The following is a 14,427-nucleotide window of genomic DNA, read 5'->3' as shown; positions in this document are numbered from 1 at the left end:
ATAACATTTTACGTTAGCAACGTCATTACCTCCCCTGTAACTGTACTATATGCCCTTGATGTAGTTATCGGTTAATTGTATCATTTCTTATAAACACACTGTATAATATGTTATACCTACTGTTGTATAAACTTTTTCCAACTCCTAAATAATCAGTTGTGGTCTTTCGTGTAAAAAAACACAAAGTAAATGTAATGATTAAAACGAATAAATTTTGGAGATAGGGTTCATCTCTTACCATGTCTTGTTAATTTAAATCTTTCTTAAATAACAACATTTGAAATTTAATAACACACCACCTTTACATTACTGTATATTGTGCGCTTCAAAATCAGAAGTTAAATATATTTTTAGAATATCTGAATATCATTTTCTGTGTTGTTAGATATTTACTTACATTGTGAAGTGGTTAAATTTATAAAGACGTACGATTTCTCACGCAATAGTTCCCTCGGTTTGAGTTTGTAACCCAGATTCCCTCAGTTTTAGTAAGTAACCCGAATTTGTCTTTTTCTCAATCTATTTATGAATTTTGATCAGCGGTATACTACTGTCTTTATTTAGTAAGGTCTATATGATAATTTGTAGACGGGGTGCTTTTGAAAAAAAAGTTCATCTATATATAGAATTTGAATATATTTCAAACTGGCTTGTAGCTGAATTTTCATTATATGAAATAAAATGTCTTTAGGGTCTTCTTTTTATGTGTGACTAAGGATAAATAAAACGAAGATTTCAAAATCAAAAATCAACTTAATGTTTAAAGACCTCTCTAAAAAGTGAAATGTGCTTACATTTTTTTTTTATATTTTTAACAAAATCAATCCTCACTTTTAGGTCATTTACAAGCGAGGGAAGAGCTTCAATGTGAGATGTATAGTTTGTGTTGTTTTTGAAATTCAGTTATTTATTTGTCTATAAACGACGTTTTCAGTTTATTTTCGATTTATGAGTTTGACTGTCCCTCTGGTATATTTCGTCCCTCTTTTACGGAACTACTTTGTTACCAATGTAAACAAGATGGTGTCGATGACAATACAGCTTGACGTAAAAAAATATTTACGATGACTTCGCATACATGTACGTCGTTGAACTACAAAATAAGAACAACACATTCATTTAAATGATAATACAAATTTTGTAATTTATTTTTTATCAGAAAGAAAATTTCCTGTAATATATTTATTTGCGCTAAAAAACATTCATGCGCCTGTCTAATTCAATGATTACGCGTGATTAAGGTTACGGTAAAGGAAATTCAATTAGTTGTCTCCATATCTTATTGACTTATTCACAGTTACATTGTATTTTATTTCTATTTTCTAATACTCATCATAGATATCAGGATTGACATTTTTAATATTTGTGCTAGACGCGGCTTTCGTCTACAGTAAAGTTCGAATGCATAAGTGTTTAAAAGCAAAATAAAAAACGATGTTTAAGACAAATGTGTGTCTAAGGACAAAAAAATCAGTTACTTAATTTATTTGATTTAAATATTATAGCAACTATATGCACATGCTTTTATTGTTTATACCAATTGGCATTAAAAAGATAAACCGATATGGTTAGAAAATACAAATAATAACACCATTACAAGCACAATTTCATTTTGATATTCTTGTCATGGTTAGAAAGTACATAAAAACAGGCTTCATCCCAAAACGATGTTCTACGTGACTATTTTATTTTTAGAAATGACCGCGGTTATTATATATATATGAGCGTCACAACAATTAGTCACTTTTTTACGTTGGTCCCGTCATGTGACGCCAAGCTTATATATTTCGCTTGTGGTGTCGTGGTGTGCTGTCGTTAATTCGTGGGAGGTGTAAGTTGATACAATTTGTAATGTACCATTATATTAATTATATATGTATAAATCTATGTTGCTAAGTGTAATTGCGTTTGTTTTAACGGTAATCCTGTCACGTAGTGTTGTAATTTTAGCGATATTGTTAACATTGTAATATAAGCGGGAGGTTTTGGCAAGCCATAACTCGTGTTGTGTTGATTCAGAAGAATGTGTCCCCGTGCCTGTAGTGTATGCCCTTATATTTTTACAGTTATTTGGGCTTTTTTTGCTTTCTAATAAAATTGAGAAAGGAAATGGTGAATATGTCAAAGCGACAACCACCCGACCATAGAGCAAACAACAGCCGAAGGCAACCAATGGGTCTTCAATGTAGCGAGAATTCCCGCACCCGTAGGTGTCCTTCAGCTGGCCCCTAAAATATGCATAATAGTACAGTGATAATGGACGTCATACTAAACTCCGAATTATACACAAGAAACTAAAATTTAAAATTATACAAGACTAACAAAGGCCAGAGGCTCCTGACTTGGGACAGGCGCAAAATTGCGGCGGGGTTAAACATGTTTATGAGATCTCAACCCTCCCCCTATACCTCTAGCCAATGTAGAAAAGTAAAACAATAACAATACGCACATTAAAATTCAGTTCAAGAGAAGTCCGAGTCTGATGTCAAAAGATGTAACAAAAGAAAATAAATAAAATGACAATAATACATAAATAACAACAGACTACTAGCAGTTAACTGACATGCCAGCTCCAGACCTCAATTAAACTGATTGAAAGATTCTAAGACTGTCTACTTATTCTATTATCATACCTATAGATGTTAATTTCTGTGTCATTTTGGTCTCTTGTTGATGTTCTGTAACAAGTCAGGAATTTAATTATATGCAGTCCTTGTACATGTATCCAGGCGTTTGCTTGTTTTGCAGAGTGTTTATGCTGTTCTGTTGTTTTCATCTTATAATTGATGTGTTCCTCTGATTTGTTTTGCTTAATCAAATTATGAATATTTAACAGCGGTATACGTTAGATAGATTAAGCACAACGTTATTAGATTTCACTCATTATGTCATTTGATTTGCATGGTAAATCCCTGAAATTGGTAGTCAAGGAAACGAATAAATATTAAGGGGATACCTAATTTTCAAATTGGTATTTAAAACAAATTTTGATATTGATATTATATTAAAATAAAAAAACGTAGTGCTTGAATCAGATCATTTATGACGCCTTTAAACTATGTTGTATGTGTTCTTTGAGCTTTATTGTACCCGGAAATTCAATTATGCTAAACAATGAGGTATAGCTAATTCCTTTTGAATTAAATTTTATAGAAGGGTCACTTTAAAGAATCTTTTCGATCTCTAATGACTTAGATGTTAGACTTCTGGTATAACAAAGTGTTAAAGTATGTTCAGCTTAGATCCACTCTGTGACAGTTCCATGAGTGAACTTTGAGAATCTGACATCACTTAATTATTGATAAAATATGAAATGATTCCAATTTAAATTTTATTGTAATTATAAAACAACACATGAATCCAAACAAAGACAGGCCAAAGCACATGACACAACACCATATTTTGTTAAGAATAAAAACTATTCATTATAGTTTTAAATAATGATAGATTTAAGACTAAGAAATAAACATTATTCATTATTGTTCTTCTTTTAAGTTTTGAGGGTATTTTGAGGTATTCTTTTGTCTTATTGGGCAATTCTGTGTACTTTTAACGATAGAGGCATATATTGTATCTATCATAAGTATAATTGAGGTGTGATGTTAAATTATAATAATTATTCTCTTTATCTGTGTTATCTTTACAAGTATGGGCGACATGTTTTTGTTTTTTGTTTTTTTTTAATATTACAATGACTATTCTCTATACCAGTGTCATCTCTACAAGTAATGGTGACATGTTCCCTTTGGTATTTGTTTATATCAGCTTCATTTGCATTATCTCTACTTGTATGGACGACATGTACCATTTTGTAAATTTGTTTATGTTATATTACATGTATTTATCATATTCTATATCCATTTTATGTCTAAACAGTGGCGGATCCAGTGGGATTATCCTGGGGTTGAAACACTCCCCGTTTGAAATAGGATGAATCAGCATCTGCTTCAAGTATGGGTGACATGTTCCCCCTAGTATTTGTTTATTACAATGATTATTCTCTTTATCCGTGGTATCTTCAAGTATGGGTGACATGTTCCCCCTAGTATTTGTTTATATTACAATGATTATTCTCTTTATCCGTGGTATCTTCAAGTATGGGTGACATGTTCCCCCTAGTATTTGTTTATATTACAATGATTATTCTCTTTATCCGTGGTATCTTCAAGTATGGGTGACATGTTCCCCCTAGTATTTGTTTATATTACAATGATTATTCTCTTTATCCGTGGTATCTTCAAGTATTGGTGACATGTTCCCCCTAGTATTTGTTTATTACAATGATTATTCTCTTTATCCGTGGTATCTTCAAGTATGGGTGACATGTTCCCCCTAGTATTTGTTTATATTACAATGATTATTCTCTTTATCCGTGGTATCTTCAAGTATGGGTGACATGTTCCCCCTAGTATTTGTTTATTACAATGATTATTCTCTTTATCCGTGGTATCTTCAAGTATGGGTGACATGTTTGATAATTTTACAATAATTATATTCTATGTTCGTGTTATCTCTACAACAGAGTAGAGGTACAAGTATGAGTGGCATGTTTCCTTTGGCATTTTCCCTTTGGTATGTTTGCTTATATTACAATTGAATGTGTTATCTTTAGAAGTATGGTTGACATCAATGTTCTTATTTGTACTTGTTTATTTTTCATTGATTTTACTATATATTAATGTAATCGCTGTAAAGGGATAGATTCAGGGGAGGTAGTTTTGGGGCTTGGAAACCCGCTTTCTGAATCCGCCCCTGCTACAAGTATGAGTAACTTGTTCCCTGTGGTAATTATATATAAAAAGATGTGATAAGAGTGCAAATGAGACAACTCTCCATCCAAACAACAATTTATAAAAGTAAACCATAATAGGTCACTGTACGGCCTTCAACATGGAGTCGTGGCTCACACCGAACAACACGCTATAAAGGGCCCCAAAATTACTAGTGTAAAACCATTCAAACGGGAAAACCAACGGTATAATCTATATAAAAAAAACGAGGAACGAGAAACACGTATAAATTACTACTTTCCGCTATATAAATGATGTTCTTTTACTAAATAATTCAAAATTTGGTGACTATGTTGAACTGTCCCATCGAACTACAGATAAAGGATACTACAGGTACAGTTAAGTCGGCCTCATATCTTGACTTACATCTAAAAATTGACAATGAGGGTCGGTTGAAAACAAAACTTTACGACAAAAGAGATGATTTCAGCTTTTTTTAGGGGTTCGTGTTGCTTATTGTTTAGTTTTCTATATTGTGTCATGTGTACTATTGTGTGTCTGTTTGTCTTTTTCATTTTAGCCATGGCGTTGTCAGTTTATTTTCGATTTATGAGTTGACTGTCCCTCTGGTATCTTTCGTCCCTCTTTTACATAAACAAACGACAATTACTGTACATCAGATTCCTGACTTAAGACAGGTGCAAACATGTGCAGCGGGATTAAACGTTTCAATGGTACCAAACCTTCTCCTTTTCTCTGAAACAATAGTATAATATCACAAGATAGAAAAACAGACGATAAAATATCAATTGGAAGGCTTAACTCATCAACAAACGTAAATGAACACACTATGAACGAATAAATTTGATCTGCGATATCTATCTATCTATCTTCATATTTCCGCACTCAGTCACAACTTTGACTATTACGTGCTGTTGCATGCGTGGCTTATTTACAATTTGAAAGAAATACATTTTCAGTAGTATTACGTTAAATTAAATTGGTGCATGGAAAAAATAAAATAAAAATATATAATATAGTGATTTAATTCAAAAGAAATAATTGTGGATTGTTATTATCCTATGTATATTTCTTTGTAAAACTATGTACATGTTATGCAGTTGTTCTAGAAGATCTGTGAAAGAGCAGAAATAGAAATCTGCTCTTTGAAGCCGTAGACTGTTGAACAAAGGATTAACTGAAAAATATAATTGTTTATTTTACAATAATTATACTCTTTATTTGTGTTATCGTTACAGGTATATGTGAGATGTTACTTTTGGTATTTGTTTAGCATTATAATAAAAAAAAATGTTATTTTTTTTTATATTAACAATTAAAGTACTCAATTCAGTGATTGTCGAGCCTTATGTACAAAAGCGATCCTAGATTCCGTCGTCAGAATTATCAACATTGTCAACATTAAAATGAAGTGTGTGGTTAAAGTTGTTAAAGACATCAAAAACTTTGTCACGTTTTCATGGAATATTATGACATTTGGACAGATGCTGGTTTATTACAAATTACACCTTATCCGGAGCAAATTTTGAAAATGAATTCATTTGTTTTGTTTTGACTGATAAATGGACTTGTTCGTGTTGTTTCTGCCTTCCCACTTTGTATCGATTTGATGAGTTAAGCCTTTTCAACTAGTTTTTATAGTGTGTTCTTATGTTGTGCTGTTACACATCTACATTTATCTCTAGTGAGGGAACCGTCGAGCGCTTACAAACATGTTTAACCTGTAGATAACATATTTCTAACGGAATAGCAGATCCTCATTTTTACGGAAAACGTTGTTAACCGTGGCCGGAAATTTAGAATTGATGCTTGTAAACTTATCGCTCCTTTAAATAAACGTATTCTAAAAGGTTACAAATTCAACACTGTAATAAGATCATTGAATATTGTTTTTATTGGTATAAATATTGATTTTGTTATCAGTAAATAAATAACAAAATAAATATAACTAGTATGTTATATACATATACATATTCATGGATCTACAATCTGTCGATACCTGTAACTTGGCATTGCACAAGGTCATGTTTTTCTCTGACTGTTTAAGACGTCTATACACTAAATCCATTGGATGTTGGATGTGTACGGATTGATAGTTTAGTCTAATTTTTTTATTAGTTGTTAATGGCTTTTGAACTAGCTGTCAGATAACTGCGAGTACTCTCAGATCTGTTTCTAGTGTCTTTTTGTTGTGGGGAGGTACAAGTACCCGGCCACGTCCACTTGTATTTTTGTCCATCTGATGAGTTAAGCTTTTTCAACTGATTTTTATAGTTTATTCTTATGTTGTACTGTCATACCACTGTCCTAGGTTAGGGGAGGGTTGGTATCCCGCTAACATGTTTAACCTCGCCACACTAGTTATGTATGTGCCTGTCCCAAGTCAGGAACCTGTTATTCAGAGGTTGTCGTTTGTTTATGTGTTACAGTTTTGTGTTTCATTCATTTCTTTATATAAATAAGGCCATTAGTTTTCTCGTTTGAATTGTTTTACATTGTCATATCGGGACCTTTTATAGCAGACTATGCGGTATGGTCTTTGCTCTTTGTTGAAGACCGTACGGTGACATATAGTTGTTAATGTCTGTGTCATTTTGGTCTCTTGTGGACAGCTGTTTCATTGCCAATCATACCACATCTTCATTTTTATATTAAACACACTGCATTCTTTATGTGTCTGTCCCAAGTGCTTGTTGTCAGTTTACGTCTCTGATCTTTGATATATTGATGTCTTATTGGCAATCATACCATATCTCTTTATTCTAATATTAGTTTATTTTTGCAATTAACAAGTAGATACATGTAAAGTATGATGTTTAAGTTTTTCAGTCATCAATTACTGTGTCAAACCTCCTGGGAATTTTATGCACAAGCTTGGTTATGGGTTAAAGTTCGTTTCAAATCAAATACCTCTTCAAACTTTCATAGATTTTATTCTATTTTGGCAGAAGCAATTTTTATGAATCGGAGACAATTACTGAAGCAAAAGTTTGAATATATATATATATACAGTATTATTCTGGTTGATGGACTTTTTACTGATGGACTTTTTTTTACAGTACACATTTACAGACAGTAAAAAAATTACACTAATTGTAATTAATTCTTATAATTATGCGTTAAAATGCAAAATAAAGAAAGGGTGTGGCTGTAGAGTATATTTTTACTCTTTGTTTTGTCCTCGAAATATCAATAATCTAATTTTGTTTTAAAGTTCATGCTTAGTAGAAATATAATATGTTACTTAATATGTATTTTTCTGCCATACATTACCTTCTTTGAGAATGTCTGTCACATTCCACTATTTTTTGTAAAGTAATGTCGTCTATCAAACACCATTTCTTTTTTTTTTTATTTTTTTTTTCGTCACTTATTGCATTACAACCATTGTTTTCAATTTGTTTGATGTGTTTGAGCTTTGATTATGCCTTTTTACAAGGGACATTTTGAATTTCCCTCGGAGTTTGATATTTTTGTTATTTTCCTTTTTTTCATGACACATCATACAGACAAGAAATGAAAATGTGAATGTGTTGAAGTTTAGTGATTCAAGTCAATAATTATTAAGAGCATGCATGAAATATTTGTGACTGGACGGTATGCTTGTGACTCTCGGTCATTTGATTTTTCAGTGACAATGCCTGACTGTGATTATCTTATTTTGTTCTTCCAGGGCCCGATATATAACTACTGAGAGGGCTTGTTGTAGTCATGGAGGAAGATACTAATACCAACATAACAATCTGCTTTAGTTCATAAAACATGTGAAACAAACACTGTGCAGTGAACATCTGATAGGTCCAAATCTAATTGAAATTCCAAAAGCTTTAAAAGCAGTTAAATAAAGGACAAAAATGCAAATACCAAGACGTTTCTAAAGATTAACTGATCTTTTGGTTACAGTCATGACGGTCCATTATAAAACCAAGATTTAAGTAACTATAATCGTGACATATTCAAAAGCTTACTAAGATGGCATCTAATGCTCTCTCACAAGAAGAGGAAAACTATGTACGAATGACATTGTTACTTACTGGAATTTCTCCCCGTGCTGTTCGTGTCCTGTTTGATAAAGAATTTCCTCCAGCATCTTTAAGTTTGACTGTAAATGATAAGAAAGTCAAACAAAAGCTGAATGACTTGAGCAGAAAAAGAGTTATTAACAATGCACAGTGGGATCTCATGTTTCCTACCAGTGGTAAGTAAATCTAACTAAACAGGCACAGTGGGATGTCCTGTTTCCTACCAGTGGTAAGTATATCTAACTAAACAGGTACAGTGGGATCTCCTGTTTCCTACCAGTGGTAAGTATATCTAACTAACCAGGTACAGTGGGATCTCCTGTTTCCTATCAGTGGTAAGTAAATCTTACTAACCAGGTACAGTGGGATCTCCTGTTTCCTACCAGTGGTAAGTATATCTAACTAAACAGGTACAGTGGGATCTCTGTTTCCTACCAGTGGTAAGTATATCTAACTAAACAGGTACAGTGGGATCTCCTGTTTCCTACAAGTGGTAAGTATATCTAACTTAACAGACACAGTGGGATCTCCTGTTTCCTACCAGTGGTAAGTATATCTAACTAACCAGGTACAGTGGGATCTCCTGTTTACAACCAGTGGTAAGTATATCTAACTAAACAGACACAGTGGGATCTCCTGTTTCCTACCAGTGGTAAGTATATCTAACTAAACAGGTACAGTGGGATCTCCTGTTTCCTACCAGTGGTGAGTATATCTAACTAAACAGGTACAGTGGGATCTCCTGTTTCCTACCAGTGGTGAGTAAATCTAACTAAACAGGTACAGTGGGATCTCCTGTTTCCTACCAGTGGTGAGTATATCTAACTATAAAGGTACAGTGGGATCTCCTGTTTCCTATCAGTGGTAAGTATATCTAACTAAACAGACACAGTGGGATCTCCTGTTTCCTACCAGTAGTAAGTATATCTATCTAAACAGGTACAGTGGTATCTCCTGTTTCCTACCAGTTGTAAGTAAATCTAACTAAACAGGTACAGAGGGATCTCCTGTTTCCTACCAGTGGTAAGTAAATCTAACTAAACAGACATAGTGGGATCTCCTGTTTCCTACCAGTGGTAAGTATATCTAACTTAACAGGTACAGTGGTATCTCCTGCTTCCTACCAGTGGTAATTATATCTAACAAAACAGACACAGTGGGATCTCCTGTTTCCTACCAGTGGTAATTATATCTAACTTAACAGACACAGTGGGAACTCCTGTTTCCTACCAGTGTTGAGTATATCTAACTAACCAGGTACAGTGGTATCTCCTGTTTCCTACCAGTGGTAAGTAAATCTAACTAAACAGGTACAGTGGGATCTCCTGTTTCCTACCAGTGGTGAGAGTATTTAACTAAAAAGGTACAGTGGGATCTCCTGTTTCCTACCAGTGGTAAGTGGATCTAACTAACCAGGTACAGTGGGATCTCCTGTTTCCTACCAGTGGTAAGTATATCTAACTAAACAGACACAGTGGGATCTCCTGTTTCCTACCAGTGGTAAGTATATCTAATTTAACAGGTACAGTGGGATCTCCTGTTTCCTACCAGTGGTGAGAATATCTAACTAAACAGGTACAGTGGGATCTCCTGTTTCCTTCCAGTGGTAAGTAAATCTAACTAAACAGACACAGTTGAATCTCCTGTTTCCTACCAGTGGTAAGTATATCTAACTAAACAGGTACAGTGGTATCTCCTGTTTCCTACCAGTGGTAAGTATATCTAACTAACCAGGTACAGTGGGATCTCCTGTTTCCTACCAGTGGTAAGTATATCTAACTAAACAGACACAGTGGGATCTCCTGTTTCCTACCAGTGGTTAGTATATCTAACTAAACAGGTACAGTGGGATCTCCTGTTTCCTACCAGTGGTAGGTATATCTAACTAACCAGGTACAGTAGGATCTCCTGTTTCTTCCCAGTGGTAAGTATATCTAACTAAACTTTGCGACCTGACATCTTAATTAAAAATAATGGATCTTTTAAAAATGTTTAAAAATATATTATGTGGATGACTATTATGCCAAGATGGCGACAGACACCAATACTACCTAAAAGCTAGGAAGAAATATATATATGTGTCTGCTGAACATGCTGAAAGCTAGTGCAAAGACAAAAACAACTATTTAAAAATCATGTATTCAATATATATGATACATCTGTTAGAAAAAATCAAATAGTAATGAATTTAGTGCAAAGATGTCATTAACATTCAAAGAAAAACATGACTGAAGTTGGGTTATAATTTACTAAATCAATAATATTTTTACCGATAGAACAATCATGCCAATAGTCAATTATATAAAATTACAAAGTAAACACCATGAACACAAGGTCATGTTTTTCTCTGGCTGTTTATGACGTCTATACTCTAAATCCTTTGGATGTTGGATGTGTACGGATTGATAGTTTAGTCTTAGTAGATGCATGATTTTTTTATAAGTTGTTAGTGGCTTTGAACTAGCTGTCAGATAACTGCAATTACTCTCAGATCTGTTCATTGTGTCTTTTTGTGTCGGGATGTATAAGTACCCGGCCACGTTCCCTTGTGTTTTTGTCCATCTGATGAGTTAAGGTAGCACAATACAAAGATTTTTTTACTTCCAATCACTAACCTTTGAAATGCTGTAACTTTCTTATGAATGCATAGAAAATAATAAAAGAGGTATATATAGATAGATAAAAGATTTATCTTTTAAATGAATGCAATATTTTTATTATGCAATCATTATGTAATCAATTATTATGAAATTAGTGGCAAAATCTGGGTAAGTTCACTTGAATGAATTTAGCTCTATCATCTCTTTAACTATACAGACAATTTTAACGAAATCTTAATCAACACATTTTGGGCTCCAAAAGGGTGTCTCAGATTGTCTCTATGGTATTCCATTCTCTCATAAATCTCTAATTAGTGTAAACATCCTAACCACATAAAAGAAGATAATGATTAATTAGGTGTAAAATTTGTTCTATACATTCTATCTGAAATCTGAGACACCCTTTTGTAGATAATGGCCATAGGAACAACATATAATAAAATCAACCCTCTAGGGATACCTATGCAGAAGCTAATTTCATTTGAAAGTGGAAATTTGGTGAAAAATATTTTAGACACAGTTAACATTATAATTGGTTACATAATTATTGCATAATACTAACATTGCATTTATTTGAAAGAGTAATCTGTTAGCTATCCAAAACTACCACTTTTATAAATTTTCAAGCTTTATTTAGAAAGTTAAAGCATTTTAAAACTTGGGAGTTGGAGTTATAAAATCTTTGTATTGTGCTACCTTAAACCTTTTCCAACTGATTTTTATATGACCGCAAAATTCGTCGTCCGAATACTTTTAGTTTTCGCACTCTAACTTCAGTAAAAGTGAATAGAAATCTATGAAATTTTAACACAAGGTTTATGACCACAAAAGGAAGGTTGGGATTGTTTTTGGGAGTTTTGGTTCCAACATTTTAGGAATTAGGGGCCAAAAAGGGCCCAAATAAGCATTTTCTTAGTTTTCGCACTGTAACTTTAGTTTAAGTAAATAGAAATCTATGAAATTTTGACACAAGGTTAATGACCACAAAAGGAAGGTTGGGATTGATTTTGGGAGTTTTGGTTCTAACTGTTTAGGAATAAGGGGCCAAAAAAAGGCCCAAATAAGCATTATTCTTGGTTTTCGCACCATAACTTTAGTTTAAGTAAATACAAATCGATGAAATTTAAACACAAGGTGTATGACCACAAAAGGAAGGCTGGGATGGATTTTGGGAGTTGAGGTCCGAATAGTTTAGGAATTAGGGGCCAAAAAGGGGCCCAAATAAGCATTTTTCTTCGTTTTCGCGCCATAACTTTAGTATAAGTATATAGAAATCTACGAAATTTCAACTCAAGGTTTATGACCATAAAAGGAAGGTTGGGATTGATTTTGGGAGTTTTGGTCCCAACAGTTTAGAAATAAGGGGCCCAACGGGTCCAAAATTAAACTTTGTTTTATTTCATCAAAAATTGAATAATTGGGGTTCTTTGATATGCCGAATCTAACTGTGTATGTAGATTCTTAATTTTTGGTCCCGTTTTTAAATAGGTCTACATTAAGGTCCAAAGGGTCCAAAATTAAACTTAGTTTGATTTTAACAAAAATTGAATTCCTGGGGTTCTTTGATATGCTGAATCTAAAAATATTCTTCGATTTTTTATTATTGGCCCAGTTTTCAAGTTGGTCCAAATCGGGGTCCAAAATTAAACTTTGTTTGAATTCATCAAAAATTGAATAATTGGGGTTCTTTGATATGCCGAATTAAACTGTGTATGTAGATTCTTAATTTTTGGTCCCGTTTTCAAATTGGTCTACATTAAAGTCCAAAGGGTCCAAAATTAAACTTTAGTTTGATTTTTACAAAAAATTGAATTCTTGGGCTTCTTTGATATGCTGAATCTAAAAATGTTCTTCGATTTTTTAACATTGGCCCCGTTTTCAAGTTGGTCCAAATCGGGGTCCAAAATTAAACTTTGTTTGAATTCATCAAAAATTGAATAATTGGGGTTCTTTGATATGCCGAATTTAACTGTGTATGTAGATTCTTAATTTTTGGTCCCGTTTTCAAATTGGTCTACATTAAAGTCCAAAGGGTCCAAAATTAAACTTTAGTTTGATTTTAACAAAAATTGAATTCTTGGGCTTCTTTGATATGCAGAATCTTAACATGTACTTAGATTTTTGATTATGGGCCCAGTTTTCAAGTTGGTCCAAATCAGAATCCAAAATTATTATATTAAGTATTGTGCAATAGCAAGAAATTTTCAATTGCACAGTACTCAGCAATAGCAAGAAATATTCAATTGCACAGTTTTGTGCAATAGCAAGAAATCTTCAATTGCACAGTATTGTGCAATAGCAAATATTTTCAATTGCACAGTATTGCGCAATAGCAAGAAATATCTAATTGCACAATATTGTGCAATACTAAGAAATTTCAATTGGAGTTAAATCTTTCTTTGTCCAGAATAGTAGTTGAATCAACTTAAATCATTGTTTTATACAATATACAATGTATATGTTCCAGACCATATGAGTATTTGGACCATACGCGTATGGTCATGACCATATGGGTATATACTCATATGGTCGGACCATACGCGTATGGTCGGGGTAATTAACACTCTGTTACAGTTTACTTTTAATACTTCTAAACTCTTCATATGGTATGACCGTTCATTCAAAAGACGCTATCATATAGGTAATTTTATCGTTATATTATAATAAAAAGATAAGCTAAATAAAAATAAGAAGTTTCACATTGTTAATTTTACTTAATTGTCAAATTTAAAGTAAACACATTTTATACCGAAGATCTAGAGCTTCTTAAAAACACTGGTACGCGGTATCACTGTACGCAGCTGCAAAAAAGGCTTGTTTTTCACTCGCAAACAAAATGTGTAAATGAAAAAGATCGTGCACAAAACTTGCAAATGCAAAAAAGCTATGATACCGTGTGGAAGTGAATGTCATCCAAGCCTACATGCACTAATGTAACTAGCGATGAAAACTAACTATGGCATCAATATTAAATTTTTACGTAGTTTTTTTTATTATAAAATTAAAAAATTGTCATGTTTTAAACCATCACTGTTTTTTTTAGATAAAGTTCTT

The 14,427-nt window shown here is 33.0% G+C and overlaps 1 protein-coding gene across 4 annotated transcripts in view; it reads left to right on the top strand.

The window, feature by feature from the left end:
- LOC143049705 (uncharacterized) overlaps positions 1-14,427 on the top strand; it is a 396,341-nt gene that overhangs the window by 369,725 nt on the left and 12,189 nt on the right. The window contains exon 2 of one of the 4 annotated variants that reach the window (XM_076223378.1): positions 8,425-8,949. The exons of the other annotated variants lie outside the window; for them this stretch is intronic. Within the exon in view, the coding sequence (XP_076079493.1) occupies positions 8,724-8,949 (226 nt within the window). The 5' untranslated portion in view covers positions 8,425-8,723. The remainder of the gene's footprint in view (positions 1-8,424; positions 8,950-14,427) is intronic. 4 annotated transcript variants of the gene reach the window in all.

The sequence above is a fragment of the Mytilus galloprovincialis genome, chromosome 10 (assembly GCF_965363235.1).
Source record: "Mytilus galloprovincialis chromosome 10, xbMytGall1.hap1.1, whole genome shotgun sequence".
NCBI lineage: Eukaryota > Metazoa > Mollusca > Bivalvia > Mytilida > Mytilidae > Mytilus > Mytilus galloprovincialis.
This window is presented reverse-complemented; position numbering and strand designations above follow the sequence as displayed.